This window comes from Cajanus cajan, chromosome 7 (assembly GCF_000230855.2).
Source record: "Cajanus cajan strain Asha chromosome 7, NIPB_CcT2T_4, whole genome shotgun sequence".
In the NCBI taxonomy this organism is placed as follows: Eukaryota; Viridiplantae; Streptophyta; class Magnoliopsida; order Fabales; family Fabaceae; genus Cajanus; species Cajanus cajan.
In genome coordinates, this window is record NC_138523.1 from 51,735,795 (window position 1) to 51,755,208 (window position 19,414).

Consider the following 19,414-nt stretch of genomic DNA (forward strand, 5'->3'; position numbering starts at 1 on the left):
CATTACCTTAGGGAAGTGTTGCCGTGGCTTACTCTGCTTGCTTGATCCTTCTAAACGTGTCAAATTGTGGAGATTGAAATCCAAATGTTTGTCAATTGGTTGTGGATAATATTGGTCAATCTGTCACCAAAATGTGTACCTTTGGTGCAAATCCATGGACAGTGCTTCAGAATTTTCCATGTCAACCTACTGAATGCCTAGGAAAATTTGTGGATAGATAAGACTAATTATCGATGGATGATTTTTTTCCCTTGATTTGGGGTATGGTGAATTGTCTCTGCCTCGTGTGCCTGACGTGGTTCCTAATACTTGGATTGAGTTCATGATGATCCCTGACGTACGTTCAGCACGGGATTTGTAGATGGTACGAGCTCCACCCCATGGCGATTACATTTCAGAAGATGTTGTTCTTCGTAGGATAATGAAGAACTTGGGTTGGGTTATCTGCATATTTATCATGCAAGTTTGGTTTCACCAAGATTTTAAAATCACATTTGTGTAGACTCTTTTCTAGCACACTTCTTTCGGTGAAGCCTCAGCCTATTGTTTCTCTTAATATTATGTTTTAGTGGTGAATAAATTGTGACGAATTTTTAAGAGGCGAATCATTTAATGTAAAATCCACCATGTTCCACAAATAATTTAGACTAATATGAGGTGCATGACATTATAATGTATTATGTATCCTCCACACCAAATCAACATTAATCCAATAATTATTGTACATTTTGTTGAAACGTCATTCATTATTGTATAATTTCATTAGAGCTAGGAATGACAAATATATTCGTACCCGCAGGTAATACTCGAACTCGTCCCGACTTTAACGGGGAATATTCAGTTTGACCGGGTACAGGTACGGGTAAAACCCGATATATTAAATCGGGTACGGGTACGGGTACAGGTATGTACTTACCCGTCCCGTACCCGTACCCATACCCGTCCTCGTTCTCATTTTTAATTTAATACTCACTTTCAATTTAATTATATTAAAGAATTTTAATATTTTTTTATGTGTGATTATTTATTATAATATGAGATAAAGAAATAACTTAATTATAATTATAATATAATTAAAAAAATAATTTAAAAATATTATATTTTTTAAAACAATAAAAATAAAAAATTTGACGGGTACGGGTACGGGTACGAGTATACCCGATACCCAACAGGGACAGGGATGGGGATGAAAATCACATACTCGACGGGTACAGGTACGGAGACGGGAATGAGTTTGATTCGCGGGGACGGGAACGGGTATCATGAAACCTGTACCCGCCCCGCCCCATTGCCATCCCTAATTAGAGCATTTATGAACATTGTTTGTCATAGTGAAAAGCACCTTCAATATTGTCTTTAGTTAGTCTTCCACAACAACTTCAAAGTCCCATGAAGACAAGGAAATCCTTCGTGGCCCAAACCTAAACTATCCCCAACCTCCTTCCCCTCCGTCATTAAAACTATCATTCTAAGGTGTAATAATTGAATCCAAAAATATTGAGGTCATGACAAATTCTAGTACTGATCCTTCATAGTCTACTATAAACCATTTTTCGCCCTAATGTGCACAGGACACCCTAAATCTGTAGTTGTGTATATACCGTGTACTCCGATTTGTGACAACCTTATTTAGATCCATGGAACTCCCTTGTATCGGATTTACACATCTTTGTAAGTAGTAACCACAAAATCATTCAAAATTCTACATCTTTTTCTTATTTTTCTTCTCGAAAAGTGTTTCTAAAGGAACTTATTCAAGCATTTTAACTGGAACCGATAATAATTGATGTGTATGCATCTCATAATTATCTTAATTTTTTATAATGCATTTTAAGATAAAAACTATAGGGTGATCCACTTATATAGGTGATTCACCATGCACCATTATTTATGTCCCTTAGATTAATTTAATTTGAGACTTGGATTATTAAGATGTACCCTCTATATTATATATTAAAATATTAGTTTTTTTTTTTTTAACTAACCACCCTACACTACCTTTGGAACCACCGCTTTCAACCATGCACCGTCATTGGAGATGATTTTTGACGACGACGCCACTTATTCCCCTCTCCTTTTTCTTCTTCTCTTCTTCCTTACGTACGACTCTGGTGTTTTATTTGCAGATTCAGTAGCATCAGGGATGCAAGCACAAGTCACAGAAATGCATGTCATTGCGCAACCTGTTGGCATCAAACCTTAAAGCATAAAATAAAACCCTACATGGTATTATTATAGGACAAAATGAATCTAACGATGGTAAACCACCTATAAAGGTGGGCCACCATAGAACTCCTCATATTTAAAATAGTTAGAATTTTACATACATGAATGTTTCTCTTTAAAGGAAGAGTTGAACAAATTGCTACTGATAGCTTGTTGCGTCTATTTTTTATTTTTTAATCAATTTTATTTATTTGCAAACTCTTGATAAAATAAATTGTTGATTTGAGAATTAATTCATCTCAGAATCTAAACAAAAAATTTAACCAATTTCAGCATGCTATAGTGAAGCATTTGTCACTTTTGAAGTTTAATTGGATTGGCAAAATCACTTCATTACTATATAACAATTTGCGTTGGTTTGATATTGTACAACACTAATGGTCTTCATTTGAATTGATTGAATGATAAAAATATTTTTCATAAAAATAAAATAATAAATATAACAACAACATTAAATTTTTTTTAGTAATAAAAACATTATTATTATTATTAAGAAAAATGAAAAAATGGTAATTTAGTAAAAAAAGTTATATAATAAAGTGTTGACGAAATGACAAAATGAATATGCACCGAAAGTGTAAAACAATGAAATGTACTTAAAAAAAATGACAAAATGAATAACGCAGTTGTTGGCGTGTGTTTTAATCTTTTAGTGTAGTTTCTACATTTTTTATTCTAGGCTTGCATATTTTTTAATTTTTTAATTTTGAATAAATTTGTTTTTTTTCTTAAATTTAAAATTATTCATTTTAATCTATCCGACTTTTAAAAATTTTATTTTATTTCCTTAGGTTACCAATAATATATATATAAATGATAAGTTAAGACAATTAGGCAATACCAGTTGAGTTTAATGTAATATTTTTATTAACAGGAACACTAATAAATATATCTTATGTGACAATACTTAATAGATTTCCTAAAAAAATTGAGTATAAAAACTAAAACAAAATTTATTAAAATTACATAAATTAAAAAAACTCAATTTTAAAATTGAGAGACTAAAAATAAACTTACCATAAATTTGAGGAACTAAAAAAATATTTAAATCTTTATTTTAATTGAGAAAAATAAAATACATACATATTTTTAACCTCAATTTAGACACACTAATAATTTAGTACTATAAACATATGTTTTATCAGTGAAAATATTATTTATTTAAAAAACTATTTCTAAAAGTTTCAATATATTTATTAATTTAAAAAATAAAAATTATCTATTTAAATACAATAATATGATGCTATTAAACGGAGAATAAATATGATAAAAATAAAAGAAGGATACTAAGCTAATGCTATAATTGTTGTTCATATCAAAATTTGAGTGTGTAACTTCAAAATTTTGTTGAGGTTCATTTAAGAGGGATTTGAGGGGTGGATTAAAGGAGAATATTAAAAAAAAAAAACAATAACAACAACAATAATAACAACTTTTGTTTAGTGGAAGGAAAATAAGAAAAATTGTGTGGAATAAAGGGTGTGTCTCACGACTATAAAATTATCTTCTCATGCGAAAGAATTTGAAGGGAATTAAAGAAGTGATGCACAGATACAAATAAAATATCTTTTGTGTGTCTTTTTTTTATATTTACTTTAGTACGCTCTTGTTGTAACAATTTGATAGGTTTTTATACTTTACAGCTCAATAATTAAAATAATGAAAAATATAAATCTAATTCAACTAGGATTACTATGCAAATAAATCTTGGATATAGATGCAACATAATATATATATATATATATATATATATATATATATATATATATATATATGTGTGTGTGTGTGTGTGTGTGTGTGTATGTGTGTGTGTATAGAAGTATATACTAAAAAATATAAAAGTTTCTCAATAGAACTACACCTTAAATATTGTACATATATACATATCCACAGTAATCCCACTGAAAACATAATCCTGGTCATCGATCGAGCAACACTGCAAAAAGAATAGCTACTCTAGGGTAGCAACTGAAGAATTCAACCACCTTCCAACATGGCTCTCAACAATACTCCTCCTCCAACATATCTCTGCCCTACTATCATACTAAAAACTATCGTAGCAATCCAACCACAAGAAAACATGTAAGGATGAGCTTACAAAAAATTTCATTATAAATGCAAAAGTAAAATACACAACATTATCAACATCAACTTATCAACTTACAACATGTAAACTTATAACACAACATATAATTATATTAACTTCATTTGTGAAAGTTACAACTATTCAACACAATAGTTAATCAACAATATAGTTCACAACATAAACACTTAGGCAACATTTCTGCATACCAACTCCACAAATCATCAAACAACAACACAATGTATCGTCACACATTTCAACTAAAAGATATCTTACAATATAGGTCATTAGTATAAGTAGCTTGACCTTATCGAACTAACTTAACAACACAATCTTTTTGGACTTGCTAAATCAACAACAAATTTGGGTGAAAATATACAACACAACATAATTTCTCGAATTTTGCCACTTAAATTATGAAAATTCAATATTTTTCCAAAGTATAACAACTTGGGTGTGAGTCTATCACGACCTTATCATGCATAACTAAGCCTAATATAGGATTAGTTCACTCACTACCTTCTAAATACTGCACCTTTTCCAATACTTTTGGAGTTTGGTCCTCGACTTTGTACCTAACTCGGTTTGGTCACTTTATACACATATGACTTAACTTAATACAAATCTACATTGGTTGCTTTATAATCAATATAGCTCGACTTGACCCCTATAGTATTTTATAGGAGTCACTTTATACACGTATAACTCAATTTGACCCTTATACAACATCAACTAAAGTTCTAAATGAGACTCAACACTTTGTTTCAAAAGTTAACTTCTCAATAAGGATTTATAACAACTGGACTCGTAGAACACCATAATACCATATCCTCACAATGAGATATTAAACTTTTAAAACAACAATCTCCTCTATTTCTAAGTCAATCAACATACTCAACTACATGTTTTAAGCATTCTCAACACAATCACCTTAACACTACAAACACATACAACTCTACCATATTCCAATATTTAACAACTTAAAACTTTTAATAGTGTAAATATCAATATACATCATCCTATATCAATGTATAAAGTACTAGAATCACATAACGACTTATACCATGTGAGCAATCCAATTTAATTACTAACACATGTTCAACACTTAGTTAATGAAATAACAAGTTATTTTTTTTAATTTAACATCTCACGCCCAATGTTATTCTCCCCCGCACTTGGCATCATTGAGGCAGAAAGTCTCTAACTTGTCCACACCTAGTGTCAAACTACCCATGCGTTGACATGAACAAGGCAGAGAGCCTTATGCCAATCACGTATAGCATAACAAGACCTATGCCCGACCTCATTTTAGACAGAGTCTCTGCCTGACTTACTCTTGATGTCACAACATTGGCGCCCAACGTTGTTTAGGCAAATAACTTTTGTTTTGATCATGCCTGACACCACTCAACTCGAGCCCATGATCACCAAGTCAGAGAGTTCTAAGGGCAACCACGCTTAACACCCCTCAATCCACACCCTGCACAAACAAGTAAAAGAACGCTCCTTTAACCCAAAACTAGGCCCAATGCTACCAATCTTATGCATAAAGAAAGTGTGGCAAAGAGCCTCTGACATGCATCACGCCCAACACCTTGAAGTTGCGACTGACACAATGGTAAATTCTACACTTGACATTTTCACAATTTGGCTCCCTTCACTTGAAAACCATAAAATTCCAAAATGCAAAGCAAAATATCACAACGACACATCATAAGCAGTTCATTCCCAACCAAAATAACCACATAGAAATTGACCTTTAGATCATCATCTCATATTCAACATATTCAAGAACTAGTACTTCAAAAACTAAAAAGTAAGAATTCCAATTCTCAATTATCACCATAACTACAATTTCAACAAAAATCAAGTAATATGCAACCCATCAATTCATCGAGAATCAAGTTATAGTTTCTCTTACCTCTGAATCACCTAAAAGGAGATAGAAGGAAGTAAAACAAGTCACTTCGAGTTGGCTCTGTATCGTCACCATGACTATTTTGATTCTTGGCTTTGGAACTTCGAATCACTTAAGCAGCCACAAAGTTTACTATTAGGGAAGGGATGGAAGAAATTTGTGGGGTCGAAAGTGAAAGTGATTCTCCTTAGATTCTAGAGTTCGTCTCTCAAAGTTTTCCAAATAAATAAACTTATGATGTTCACTTATTAATAAATAACTTATATACCTTTCCCTGTTCAAAACAATTCCTAACAACTAAAACTCATAATTTTTTTTCAATCCTACGAGTCTCACAAAAATTAACAACTAGTCACAACAACAATTAAATTAATAAAATTTACAATATAAAAAAATACAGTGTTAGACTCGTGACAAGTCTTGTAATATGACAATGTTTTTATTATTATGTTAACATGGTATCCTTATGCAATAATTACATTTTCGTTTTTTAAAAATAATAACAGATAACATAAATAATAAAATAATTTACAATAGAAAATAAAATGAAAAGTACTGATATATATTATTTTTAGAATCAGAAATGATTACAACATTTTTTTTAGGTCAACAAGTTTTTGTATGTATATACCTAAACAAAAATAAATTCTAAATTACTATTATTCTTTTTCTAAAGAGTTTAAAATAACCATCGCACCCTCAATTACGCATTCTGCGTTGCACACACCTTACTCCTACTCACACCTTCCAAACCCTAGTCGGCACCGCACACGTTCTCTCTATCTCAACACTATGGCCGATGCCGAGCACCGAGAAGAAGAGGAGGCGCCCGCCGTCGGAGATGACGAAGACACCGGAGCTCAGGTCGCTCCGATCGTCAAACTCGAGGAGGTTGCTGTCACCACCGGTGAGGAGGACGAGGATGCAATCCTAGATCTGTACGTTCTTTCCTTCTCTTCTTACTTTTTCATTTTACACTTTTTGCCACTTATCGCTGCGGTTGATACTTATTCCCGTGGATCGCAGCAAATCGAAGCTTTACCGGTTCGACAAGGACGGAAACCAGTGGAAGGAGCGAGGCGCCGGCACCGTGAAGTTCCTGAAGCACAAGTCTACCGGCAAGGTTAGGCTTCTCATGAGGCAATCGAAGACGCTCAAGATCTGCGCCAATCATCTCAGTATGCGCTCTTTTACTTATTCTCTTTTGCATCTGGTTTTTTGAATTTTGATTTTGAGGTTTACTTTTTGTTTTGTTGTTGATTTTCGATTGTAGTTTTGCCTACGATGTCTGTGCAAGAGCACGCCGGAAACGAGAAGTCATGCGTTTGGCATGCTAGGGACTTTGCTGATGGTGAACTCAAGGATGAGCTTTTCTGCATTCGTTTTCCTTCCATTGAAAGTAAGTTGTGGCTTTCGAGTTCCTTCTATTGGTGCCGATGATGTTTTTGCGGTATATAGACTTATTGTGTGTTTTGTTGTTTTGCAAATTCACATATAGATGATTTGCAACTAATCCATTGACTTGTCGATTGCTGTTTGATGATAGGTGTGGTGCCAATATGAACCCGTGAAGTATGTCTTTTTTGTGTTTGCTTTTTTGAGTTACTAGGTTGTGCTTGTTTCGTATTTGTTACTAGTTTTAACTTTAAACCCTCTAGTGCTCTTTAGCGTAAAGCTGCTTTTGATGAATCTCTAGTAAAATACTTGTAATACAAAGTTTTTATGAAGTCTTGTGAGTTCAGGGTTTGAAATACTTGCATGTCCAACTGAATTATGATTGTGAACTTCCGTATCACGTGTTCTCTTATTTATCACATCCTCCGTTCATTTTGATGTCGGTTCTCTATTTCTTTTTGACGGAGCATCACTTTGTGTATTATCTTGATATCTGCACATATTTTTGAAGTGAAAATGGTTTGGGTACATCCCCTGGCCGTAACTGTTTTGATAAATTTCAAGTATTAAAGATGTTATTTGATATGGTTCCTAAAGTACTTTCTCATAACTGAATAATGACATATTAAGTTTATGAAATAATTTATCGATTTATGTGATTTTCTTTAATAGATTTAGATTTTAATAAATTTAGTAAATGGGTGGACAAAGGGTGGGGTTTCATAGTTCAGATTCAGAACAATAGATTTTCAATTGGCCCTTTTGTCTTTGTTTCTTGAAATTGTGATATGATTGGTATCCAAGTTTTTTGAGTTTTCTTATATTTGGAAGCTCTTGTCACCCATGATGTAGCATGGTTGTATGTAGCATGGTTGTATGCCATACGGTAACAGACTTGTATGAATTTCCTGTTAATATTTTAATGTTCTCTGATTTGTATTCTTTGTAACATATCTTTGGTTCTCAACACTTTTAAATTATTAAAAATTATTATCGTAGTGCAGTTTATTTCTTAATTGATTTTAGCTTCCACTTACTAGTATGTCGGGGTTGGACAAATACTACTTTATGGTGGATTTTTATTTTCTTTTATGGTGAAATGTTCAGTGTATACTTGTTGGTATCAACTAATTTTTTTTTAATTAGCTGTTCCACCGTCAGGATGAACTATGCAATGAAGTTCTCGTTAACATATTTTCTTTTATTTTCTTTTTCTGATTGGGCCGAGGGATGTAGTATTATTGTAAGGATGGATGGAGTAATTTTATTATCAAATGTTTTTCTCTCCGGACAAATAATGGTGTTGTGTTTGTCATAACTGTAGCTTTCTATATTTAATTATTTTCTGTTGTGTTTTCTTTTAGATTGCAAAAGCTTCATGGAAACCTTCCAAGAAGTTGCTGAATCCCAGAAGGCAGAGGATGAGCAGGAATCATCTACAGCAGCTGGTCTTATTGAAAATTTAAGTGTAGAAGAGAAGGCTGATGCAGAGAAGAAAGAAGATAAGTCTGAGGACAAGACTGGGGAGCAAGAACCTGCATCTGGAAAGGATAGTAAGGATAAAGATAAGAAAGTTGATGAGCCTGCGTCCTCAGCTTGAGTATTTTTTATTCATATTCTATACTTGCAGTCTGACAAGGTTAGGTGGTTGATGTTTTTGCCGCCCATATCTTGGGATATTCTCATGCTTAATAGTTGCTGGATTATGTCACTTAATTGAGCTGTTTGTGTCCTCTTGAGTTTTTGTCATCTGGCAAAGTTAGGGTTGGGTTTGAATTTTGAGGCTTGACTGGTTGAGCTTTCGGGGTTTGGGAGTCGATTATTATTGTTATTTTCATTCTACATATGTATTTGTTGCGAGTAATGAGTCATGTTGGTTGGGAGGGTGCAGTCAAGAGATAGTCAAAATTATAAACGAAGGTTTTGGTACAAGTTGTTTTAGTTTCATATTTTTTTTAAGGACTCGATTATATGGTTTTTCGGTCTGTTCCTCCTGCCTAAGTTTTCTTCATAAATTAGTTCATCCCGTTAGAGCTAGAATTTTTATCATGGTCTCTCGAGTGGAAGTGAAATATGTTGAAAATAGTGGTGATATTCTCTTTTCTTTGGATGGGTTTTTCGTATCGAGTTGGTGTCATTTTTTTTTTTGTGAAAGCTGAAAAGTGGCTGTTACTCTGGTGGTGAAGGGGAAAAGAATGCCATGGGCTATATTTACAAATTATATTTAGCAAGCACATGTTGGTCACGCAACATAACCATAAAGGAATATGGTATTTGTTAACAATCATAGAACACGATGTCTTTGGATGGATATTTATAGTTGCTTTTTTAAGTATAATATGAATATAAATTTGTAGCCTTATTTGAATAAAAGGAAATAGATGTAATATTTTAATCAAGAAGGGGTGCAAGTACAATTAGTAGCGAAAATATAGTTGTTAAACTATGGTTAATATATAAGATTACAATAAAATGCAAGTGTTGCATAAAGAAAATTTTGTAAATTTTTTTATATGAATTATTGTATATACAATAAATGTATGAAGTTTAATAGTTTGTTTAATTGTTCAAGTTTTCATTTATGTAGAATTGTTGGTTTTGATATAAACAAATAAAAATATTTGAAGTGATACCGTATTATGAGGAAAATTAGTTATTAATTTCATTGAATAGGACGTTTTTGGTTATATTATTTAAACATGTTTTAATAATGTACTTTTCATTATAAAAATTTCTTAAATTGTATGCCTTTTTCTGATCAAGATTTTTTCAAATTACAATGACAAAGAGTCTAAATTTAATACCATGTGTATATTATCATATTCTCACAATTAGGATTTTGTGCATATTAGCTCATTCCCAACACTAGGTTGATCTTACTATGAAGTAAACAGTTTATTAACAAATATTTTTTTATAAGTGACTATTATTGATTATTATACTTGGTTTAGAGGAGGCATTTTATTTTTTCAACTATTGTTAGTTTAATTCCGTTTCAAAATTATTTGTTTGATTCATTAAAAAGTTTCCAATTTCAGTCTTACAAATTATAATTGAGAAATGTTAGAGGAGTTGTCTCCTTGAATTGATCTATCCAACACAGTTCAAATTAATCGAAGCCATGTTTAAGTTTTAAATATCAAAAGTTTCATACTGAAAATATTTAATCTTTTGAAGAGCTTTTATTATTAATTTTTTTCATGGTTAAAGTGTTTTTTTCTTTTATGTTTTCAATTAGTTATAAACTTATAATTTCTTTGGATTAAATTCATTCCTTTTTTTTTATTTTTTATTTTTTATTTTAATCTTTTCACGTTAGCTCAATTTATCTGGTTGAAAGCAAACTTTCTGTAATAATTTCTCGTGTATTATGAAAAATACACAACTTGAAAGTAAAGCTCTTGTTTTTCATTATCTTGATTAAACATTGTAATATTATTTACTCCTTTAAATGTATATTTTATATAATATCTCTGTAATTGGGCAAAAAAAAAATCTCAATCATTTCAAATCACTCTTTTTGTATATTTATATCTGTTTAACTACTTATCTCTTTCTATAGATCATATTATCTCTATTTTTAACTAAGCTTTTCCGTAGTTAGGTAAAAAAAATAAAAAAAAACCTCGAACAAAATTTGACCTCTATTCTGCAGCCTGAGATAAAGAAGAATGTGAAGGAGTATTTTTAATTACTTATCTTTCCTTAATTAGGTAAAAATAAGAAAAATGGAAAATATTGAGGACCTTTTGCTGAGGCTTTTTTGGGCCAGGATTGAATTGCTTGGAAATTGACTAGTGATGGGGACTTGAACTTGGTTTCAGCTTATGACTCTCCAACATTATTTGACTGGCCAATCTATGATGATTTGTTTAGATGTTAAAGAATGGAAGAAGTGTAAGAAGAGCGGAAAGAACATCCTCCAATTTGTATTGGCTATTGCCACTACAACTAGCAATCAATGGGTTGTCCAAACCATTAGAAAAAGTAAAAACAAAAATAGTATGGAGAAATACAAGATGAAGTGAAAAACATCAAAAACTATGGAAATGAATGTAATACAAACTGACCTTAATTTTGATCTTATCAATATAAAACTTTTACACTATCACATAAAATAATGTTAGAACATAAACAAATTTGTAACTTGGAAGGTCAAAAATGAAGTGTCAACACAACATGCTGAGAGTGCAAAAGCTTTACTCTGAGCGTTAATCAAAATTAAACTCGAAAATTTATCCCTTAATTTACATAAAACTACATGAATCTATCTATAAAATGAGACCCCGCACGACAAAATTTAAGATAAAAAGAAAGGAAAAAAAAAAGTGAATCACTCTTTGATCCTTTTGACCACATATACTTCATAGCTGGTGATCTTTATGCTCTCATCAGGAGAACAGTGAGCGTATCAAAACAAAAACCAATGAGGCTCTTAATGTTTTCTTCCATGCAATGTCACGCCCCCATGCAATGTCAAGTTCTCTCAGTCGAGCTTCTGTCAGTGAATAACATCATGCTTGTGTTTTGTGTCAACTTGTTACTTCATTATTTTTCAAACTTGAACCACTTCCAGTTTGCATAAAGTGATTCATTTTCAAAAGGCAGGGCACTGGTTGGTAGGGGTTCTAATCGTTGAGTGATGACAGCAGGTGGTAGCTTTTGCTTATATTTCTTTGCCATCATATCAGCCTCCAGAAATACTCTCTTTTTTATGAGAAAAGAAAATCAAGGCTATCAATCAATATCAGCCCAACTAAAATCAAAGACACCTTTGGCTTTGTTTGGACAAACTTCTCAATAACCAATTAATTATAAATCAAATGGAGGTAAAATGAATCAAGTTTCTCTCATAAGTTAAAATTAGTTTATACACAGGTTAAAGTTAAAATCAGCTTTTGAAGAAGTTAAATAAGAGAGTTCTATAAATGTTTAAGTGCATAATTTGATTTTAGTTTATGGTAGAAACTTAATTCATTTTACCATATTTTCTTCTTTTATAAATATTTATTGAGAAGTTTATCAAAACAAATTCTTTATTAGGAAAATAATAAATATATATACCTCTTTATTTGATAGAAAAAGGCCAGGTTCACTTTCAAGGTCTGCAATGCTGCATGACAAGAAAAGCAAATTACTAATCTTTTTCATTTATTTATTTTTTTGGGTGATTGGGTGGGGGTACATATGATGGCAAAAAGGAGTTAAAGTCGGCAATTACAGAAACATGAACAAACTGAATGTAACAAACAATTCCAAAAGCAAGTTAAAGTCATAAATCCATTACCTGAGAGAAATTTTATCAGGAAACATTGACTTCACCACAAGAACTTTAACGTTCTCATCAACAGAAAGTATGTCACTGACAGAAGCAATTTCAGCTCGAGAGATATTTGAAACATGCAGCAATCCACTGAAAGGGATTCAATAGGTTCATTTAAAATGCCAGGTTGATGTATATAGGCAGGCTTAATTCAACTTTAACAATAAAAGCTCATAAAGTTGATAAATAAATCTCCAAGTCCAAGATGATATGCCTATAAAGCCTTTATCATAGCAGCCAAACTAGAATATCAGATGATAGAGCAATGATAAGGATAGAAATGAGCATGATAATACTAAAACTATGATAGGCAGGGAAATAATAAAGAAAACTATGCAGGAAGATGGATTGATGCACCTTGTATTTGTTAACTTCATTTAGTAAGAGAATCAAGGTTCAATGAAAGTTGCAACAGTACCAAATATGTTTAGTAATTTACAGTTCATGCTGTCTATTTTTCGTTTTAAGACGACATGATGCCTAAAATGGTCTAGATAAAAGCACTGCAGACAATTGAGGAAGTATTTACATCTGCATGCGTTTTGAAATTTAGGCACTATCAGGATAAATTTTTCCATAAGTACTCGTAGAAGAAAAAAATTAGACCAAAAAATGAAATAAACTTGTGTAATAATGCAGCCCAAAACAATTCCACCAATTTCAAAGGCAAACCACAAGTTTTAAGTTTAAAGAAGAAAAAAAAAACTAGAATGAAGGAAACCAACTTGAATTATGTTTTCTTTCCTTAACATTAGAAACATCCGATGATTCTCTAAGATGGAATCATCCCTTGCTAGAAAGATAAATACCCTTTTGAATAAAGTTATGATTTATCAAACAAGAAAAAAAATGCAAAGCCATCCATTTCCAGGCAGACACTAACCTTCTGTTAGTTTTTCCTAGCTTAATTTGGGCTCCATACGGTAAAATCTTTTTTACAGTTCCATCTAGAAGTGTTCCCTCACGAAGATACCGCTTTTCCTGCAATATCATATAGCACAGTGGAAACTTCAGAAGACAAAAGAGAAAGAAAGGGTTAAAAACTAACCCTGGAAAAATGAAGGAAAATAGCAAGGAAGGAAGAATAGAAAATAGACAGATTCAAATACTAACCCAAGCTTCCTTTTCACTAAGTATCAAATTGTTTTTAGTTTCATCTATCTGAGTAATTTGTACATATATACGGCGCCCCACCTACATCATCATAATCAAGTGGTAATAAGAAGCAAGGAAGACAAAATAAAGACTGAAGATAACAACAAATGTATTCGGTCAAACTAATACGAGTCTTCCATGTATTAAAGAATAAGAAGGTAATTTTCTGATCACTTAAAAAACAGTAAGATATACTACATTCATTTACCTAATGGAAGCTCATAAAGCAATAAAGTATCATGCAAGATATTTTAGATCATCACGTTTCATACTTTGAACCCCATCATAATATATATGAATTTAAATCAAGAGTGGTATATGTTAAAATAAAGAACAACATAAATATAAGCATGGGAGGAAACATTAAGATCTTACAGAGGCAATAAGATAAGACATCATTTTGACTACCAGGTCAGAACATCCTTTTATGCTTAATAACTATTCACTAAGCAGTAGTCAAAATCTTTGGCTACTCACTTGAGGAACAGACTTGGTTTCACACTTTTACTTATAGAATAACAATGAAAGTGACAGGAGAGATCATATAGCTTAAGTTTACACTCAACAGCCACATTGGAAGTAAACTTAATATAATTGCATCATCCACAGCTGTGAAGCTATACAGATTGCTATGAGCAGTTCTACTAAATAACAGATAATAAAATCAGAATATCAGCAGAAGGTATCCCAATAAATAAAAAAAAAAAACCCTGGCTTGGAAGGAAGTTCCAAGGCTGTAACTTACATTTTCTTTCAATTCCGTAAAGCTATTTGCTCTTCTTAGAAGCTCAGCTTTGGGTAGAAAAGCTCGCAAACCCTGCCCATCCAAATTTAAGAAGAGATAAGCATCTACTCAAATGCCACATAAACATAAATTGCAGGTCAATGGCACAGACCTCAATCCTTGTTAGCAGGCCGCCGGTATTCCACTCAGTAATTCTAACCTCAATAGGTTCATTGAGCTGTTTTATCTGCCCAAAATATTAAAAATTGAAAATTTAAATCTAATCAGCATTAGAAAGATGTTATTAGACTTTACAAGAGTTAAGATTGCAAACAGGGATAATGTAGCATTCATAAGATCATGGGTATCAATTTTGTTATTTGATCACAATATATTTTCTCTCTCTAATTTCTGTACAATTATGCTGTAATATTTGCTTACCATGTTGATACAAAATAATAAAGAGTAACAGCCTGATTATTTCCTATTTTTAAAAATTATTTTCTTTTTGAAAACAAGAAAAAAATGTTTGGCTAGAATAGTTTTTGAAAACTGATTTAAAAAATAGTTTCTCTTTTTCAATTTTTAAAATAGAAAACAAGAGCATCTCTATGTTGTTTTGGTTTTCTACTTTCAGTTTTCTATTACTCCCTGGTTCCCGGTTCAATTGGCTAGTCAGAGACAATTTTTAAAATCATGTTCTGTTTTCGTTTTTTAATTTTTAAAAATTATTCCATGTATGTATAAGTGCCTTACCACTAAACCAAATGATTTCTTGTTATTATATGCAACAAATATAATATATATCCTATATATTAAATTTTGTTTTATTTAAATATAGAACTTAAACATAGATGAATGTAATTATTTAATACTTTAGTGACCACTAAACTAACATACTCTATTATTATACAATTGACTTAAATAATTAATTAATACTATTTTTAATTTAAAATTATATTAATTTATACAGTTCAAGAAATCTATAATTTGGTTGTTTTTATTATTATTATTATTATTATTATATTGATTATAGATTTTTTAGATACTTCTTTAAAGCATGGTATAAATTTTATTGAAATTTATAGATATAAAATATCTTACATGAATATTTTTTTTTTAAAAATTAATAGAGACTGATCCAGTTTTTAAAACATTGAAACAGACACACTCTATATGCAGACAACATCATATTAGTTCACAATTTATAATATCAATTTTGGTCATAATAACACAATGCCAAATTGATCCTTCAATTTCTCATTTTTCCATCAAATTGGTAATTAAAAGGACAGAAATTGAACCTTGAAAAACAAAATTGAAGGCATTAATTATCATAGAAGGACCAATATGATGTCACTAATAAATGGAGGATAAATGATTTCATGGGTATATTTGGGGGGCCAAAGCTAGTGTTTGCTCAATATTATATTCTTCCAAGTTCCAATTAAGTAGTCATAAGAACAGCTGAATCCAAAATGATGCTCATATCATTGAATACGATGTATCTGATAAAGTGATATTTTTATGATACAAAGGATATGTGTAGCACACATATAGATATGCATAAATGATAAAAAATAGTATATAATTTCAGTTCCACAAAACCAAACTAAGAGCATTCATCCTGACATTATAAATTATTATTGTCATATATCACTGCCTATTGCCAACAAACAGGAAGAGCATCAATCTTATTTCCCCCTTAAGTATCATTCTTGGAAACGAAAGCTTCCATGTTTTGCTTGTTGTGTGCCTACATCTTGTGCTCTCTGTCCACTGACCAAGTTCTCATCGTTGATCTCATGAAAGAAGAGAAAAGAGTAGTTTTGTTCATATAGGCAGCACTTCATGCCATATAGTTAGACGAAAGTGAAAAATAAGAAAATTGAAGGATCCATATTGAAATATATCAAAGCTCCCTCACTAGCCATACTTAGGAGTATGCAAAGCAGTCTAGGATTTTCAAAACTAAATACTAATAGAAAAGAGTCGGATACTATATAAATATATATAGGTAAAGAATCCAAATGTATCAGTGTCCAATATGAAGCCGATACATAGACATGAAGCAAATGCAAGTATGTACTATATTGATGCCTTATATCACAAATTGTGCATGAATGTTGGAATATATCTACTAAACTAAATACAGGGATGAAGAAAAGAGTAACAAAAGAAAGAGAAAAACCTGCCTCACTCGATGCCAAGCAATGCGGCGAAAGAGCCTTCTGGTGGAAAGCAATGGCCGGCCACTAAGTGTTCTACCTAAAACCTCAGCAAACAAAATGGTTCCAATCTCCACAACAGGCCTTCCAGGCACTGCCACTCCACTTATTGCCTCCTCATTCTTCACAATTCCCATCTTCCCCTGAGCCATGAAACTCTCAGCATCATTGTCCACATCACACAACAAGTTCTCCATTTCCTTACCATACAAGGGAAGCACTTCCTTCGTCAACATTGTACCTAGCAAGTCTGCCCCTACATTAACATCAAGCTTGTTCTCATTACCTGAAACAACAACACCCACCACAAAATCCCCAGGTCTTGGCTCATAGTACTCAACATTAACCTTCTTATCTCCCTCTTCATTCTCACTCTCCACATCACTTTTCTCCTCAGAAACTTGCAATTCCTGGCCCTCTTCCTCTACACCCTCCCCAGAATCCCTTCCTTTGAAAAACTTCAAGAAAGGTGCCAAAGCCTCCTCTTTGGAGGGTTTCTCTTGCTCCACTTCAACTTCAGGAGAAGACTCTTCTGTAACAAGCACAGGAGAAGGCTTGTTCAGCAACTCAAGCTTTTCAAGCTCTTGGGTTGTTCCATCATCAATGGCCTCTTCAGTGGGAAAGCCATCAAACCCATCACTCCTGGAGCAAAGTGTGAAGTGGGTGTAACCCAAGATTGAATCTTTCTTAGAAACTATGGAAGCACGGGGAGTGGAAAGAACAATCTTGGCAAAAGAACGAAACTTGGTGGAATTGTTGTGGGGTTTCTTGATGAAGGTTTTGGTGAAAAAAGTGGTATCCTTAACTGGTATTGTTGTGCAGTTGGAAGAGCAAAGGGACTTACAGGGATGAAGAATAAAGGGCATCTTGGAATGCTGCTGCACACAGCATCACCTTTGGTTTTGGTTTTCAGACAGACGCATTGGTTTTTGTTTTATCCTTTTGAGGTTTCGTGTCTCTCGCTCTGCCTTTGTTCTCCCTTGATATTTTTACTTTAACTTGGTTTAGTTCTCTCAGTTCTGTTTCTAAATCTTAATAGATTTTCTTTCTTGCAAAAGAGATGTGGACAAGGTTAATTGAACTCCAATGATATAGAACTTGTGATTTCATTAATACAGATATTTTTACATAAATCGGATTTAAAATGTTCCCCTGATTTCACTAATATATAATATAAATTAGTCTACATTGATAAACTTTTTAGGTATAAAAATATATTAGAAAATTTAATTATTATATGTAAATATTTTTTTAGTAAAATATATGAAAAAGTAATTATGTTGATAATAATATCTTATTTCAGTCATTAAAATGTGCAAAACCAAGAAACAAAAAGAAAAACAATTTTATAAAAGAGTATATTATTTAAGTATAATTAAAATATCTAGTATCAAAAAGTACACGTTATTATTTGATTGATTCAATAACATTATATTATTTATTTATTAGTACTGAATATATGTGTAAGTTTGATTTATATATATTAATTTCTATTTTTTTAAAATGACATTCTCATAAATTTAATGTGAAATGAGTTAAATTATTTATAAATTATTTCAATTTAAATTGTTACTAGTGTTTTAGTTTGGACAGTACACACATTAAATGTTTATTATATATTATTAAAATTTAAATCAAATTATGTATATAAATAAATATTGTGTTTAAATATATAAATTATATATAAATTTGAGTAAATAAATATTTTTAAATATGTTATATTATATATTTATGATTGTTCTTACCGATATTTGGTCGTAGAGGTGATCCGTCTGGTAAGATCGGTGAGCCTCCTTTGCCTGATGTATTGGTGCTTCAAGATGGAGGAGGTACCTGCAAAAGAGACTCCGATGCCAAAGTTAGGGTTTGTATGTGTAATAGTCTCGTATAAGTAACGCACGTACCTTGGAGTGAATTAGGTTTGCCTTGGGCCTTTTTGGGCTTGAGATAAGATATATCATGATATGATATGATATGATTGAAGGGCGGATCTGGTTTGGGACGAGATCCTTGGAATCAGGTATGATTTGCTTAAATACCGGGCTGACGTCGCGCAGCACGTGCCCGGGGCTGTTTTGTATTGCCAATCCAGGCTCGGAGCCCGGGTGCGAAGTACGGTTAGTACACTAGCCCCCCGAGCTCTGAAGACCGTAGGTCGAGGAGCTGAGACCGGGCTCGCCAGTGGGAAATACCGGGCTGACGTCATGCACCGCGTGCCCGGGGTTGTTTTGTATTGCGAATCTGGGCTCGGAGCCCGGGTGCGAAGTACGGTTAGTACACTAGCCCCCCGAGCTCTGAAGACCGTAGGTCGAGGAGCTGAGACCGGGCTCGCCAGTGGGAAGTAGCTTTCCACGCGCACCAC

At 32.4% G+C, this 19,414-nt stretch overlaps 2 protein-coding genes across 2 annotated transcripts; one reads left to right on the plus strand and one right to left on the minus strand.

Moving 5' to 3' along the window:
• Nucleotides 1-6,919: 6,919 nt before the first annotated feature.
• On the plus strand, nucleotides 6,920-9,607 carry LOC109812197 (ran-binding protein 1 homolog b). Its single transcript, XM_020376115.3, has 4 exons — nucleotides 6,920-7,165; nucleotides 7,254-7,405; nucleotides 7,501-7,626; nucleotides 8,987-9,607. The coding sequence occupies exons 1-4, from the start codon at nucleotides 7,020-7,022 to the stop codon at nucleotides 9,220-9,222; spliced, it is 660 nt and encodes a 219-aa protein (XP_020231704.1). The 5' UTR covers nucleotides 6,920-7,019; the 3' UTR covers nucleotides 9,223-9,607.
• A 2,040-nt stretch (nucleotides 9,608-11,647) lies between these two features.
• PDE338 (Nucleic acid-binding proteins superfamily) lies at nucleotides 11,648-18,054 on the minus strand. Its single transcript, XM_020376103.3, has 8 exons — nucleotides 17,016-18,054; nucleotides 14,997-15,071; nucleotides 14,846-14,917; nucleotides 14,059-14,139; nucleotides 13,829-13,926; nucleotides 12,910-13,035; nucleotides 12,687-12,735; nucleotides 11,648-12,329 (listed from the first exon to the last, which is right to left on the minus strand). The coding sequence occupies exons 1-8, from the start codon at nucleotides 17,916-17,918 to the stop codon at nucleotides 12,171-12,173; spliced, it is 1,563 nt and encodes a 520-aa protein (XP_020231692.1). The 5' UTR covers nucleotides 17,919-18,054; the 3' UTR covers nucleotides 11,648-12,170.
• Nucleotides 18,055-19,414: the final 1,360 nt, after the last annotated feature.

Excerpts from the sequence above, each read along its gene's own strand:
- LOC109812197 (XM_020376115.3), top strand. The coding sequence starts at position 7,020 with ATGGCCGATGCCGAGCACCGAGAAGAAGAGGAGGCGCCCGCCGTCGGA. Across the intron at positions 7,406-7,500 it reads GATCTGCGCCAATCATCTCA|TTTTGCCTACGATGTCTGTG; the intron begins GTATGCGCTCTT and ends TTTCGATTGTAG. Across the intron at positions 7,627-8,986 it reads TCGTTTTCCTTCCATTGAAA|ATTGCAAAAGCTTCATGGAA; the intron begins GTAAGTTGTGGC and ends GTTTTCTTTTAG.
- PDE338 (XM_020376103.3), bottom strand. The coding sequence starts at position 17,918 with ATGCCCTTTATTCTTCATCCCTGTAAGTCCCTTTGCTCTTCCAACTGC. Across the intron at positions 14,918-14,996 it reads GCCTGCTAACAAGGATTGAG|GGTTTGCGAGCTTTTCTACC; the intron begins GTCTGTGCCATT and ends TTGGATGGGCAG. Across the intron at positions 14,140-14,845 it reads TTACGGAATTGAAAGAAAAT|GTGGGGCGCCGTATATATGT; the intron begins GTAAGTTACAGC and ends ATGATGATGTAG.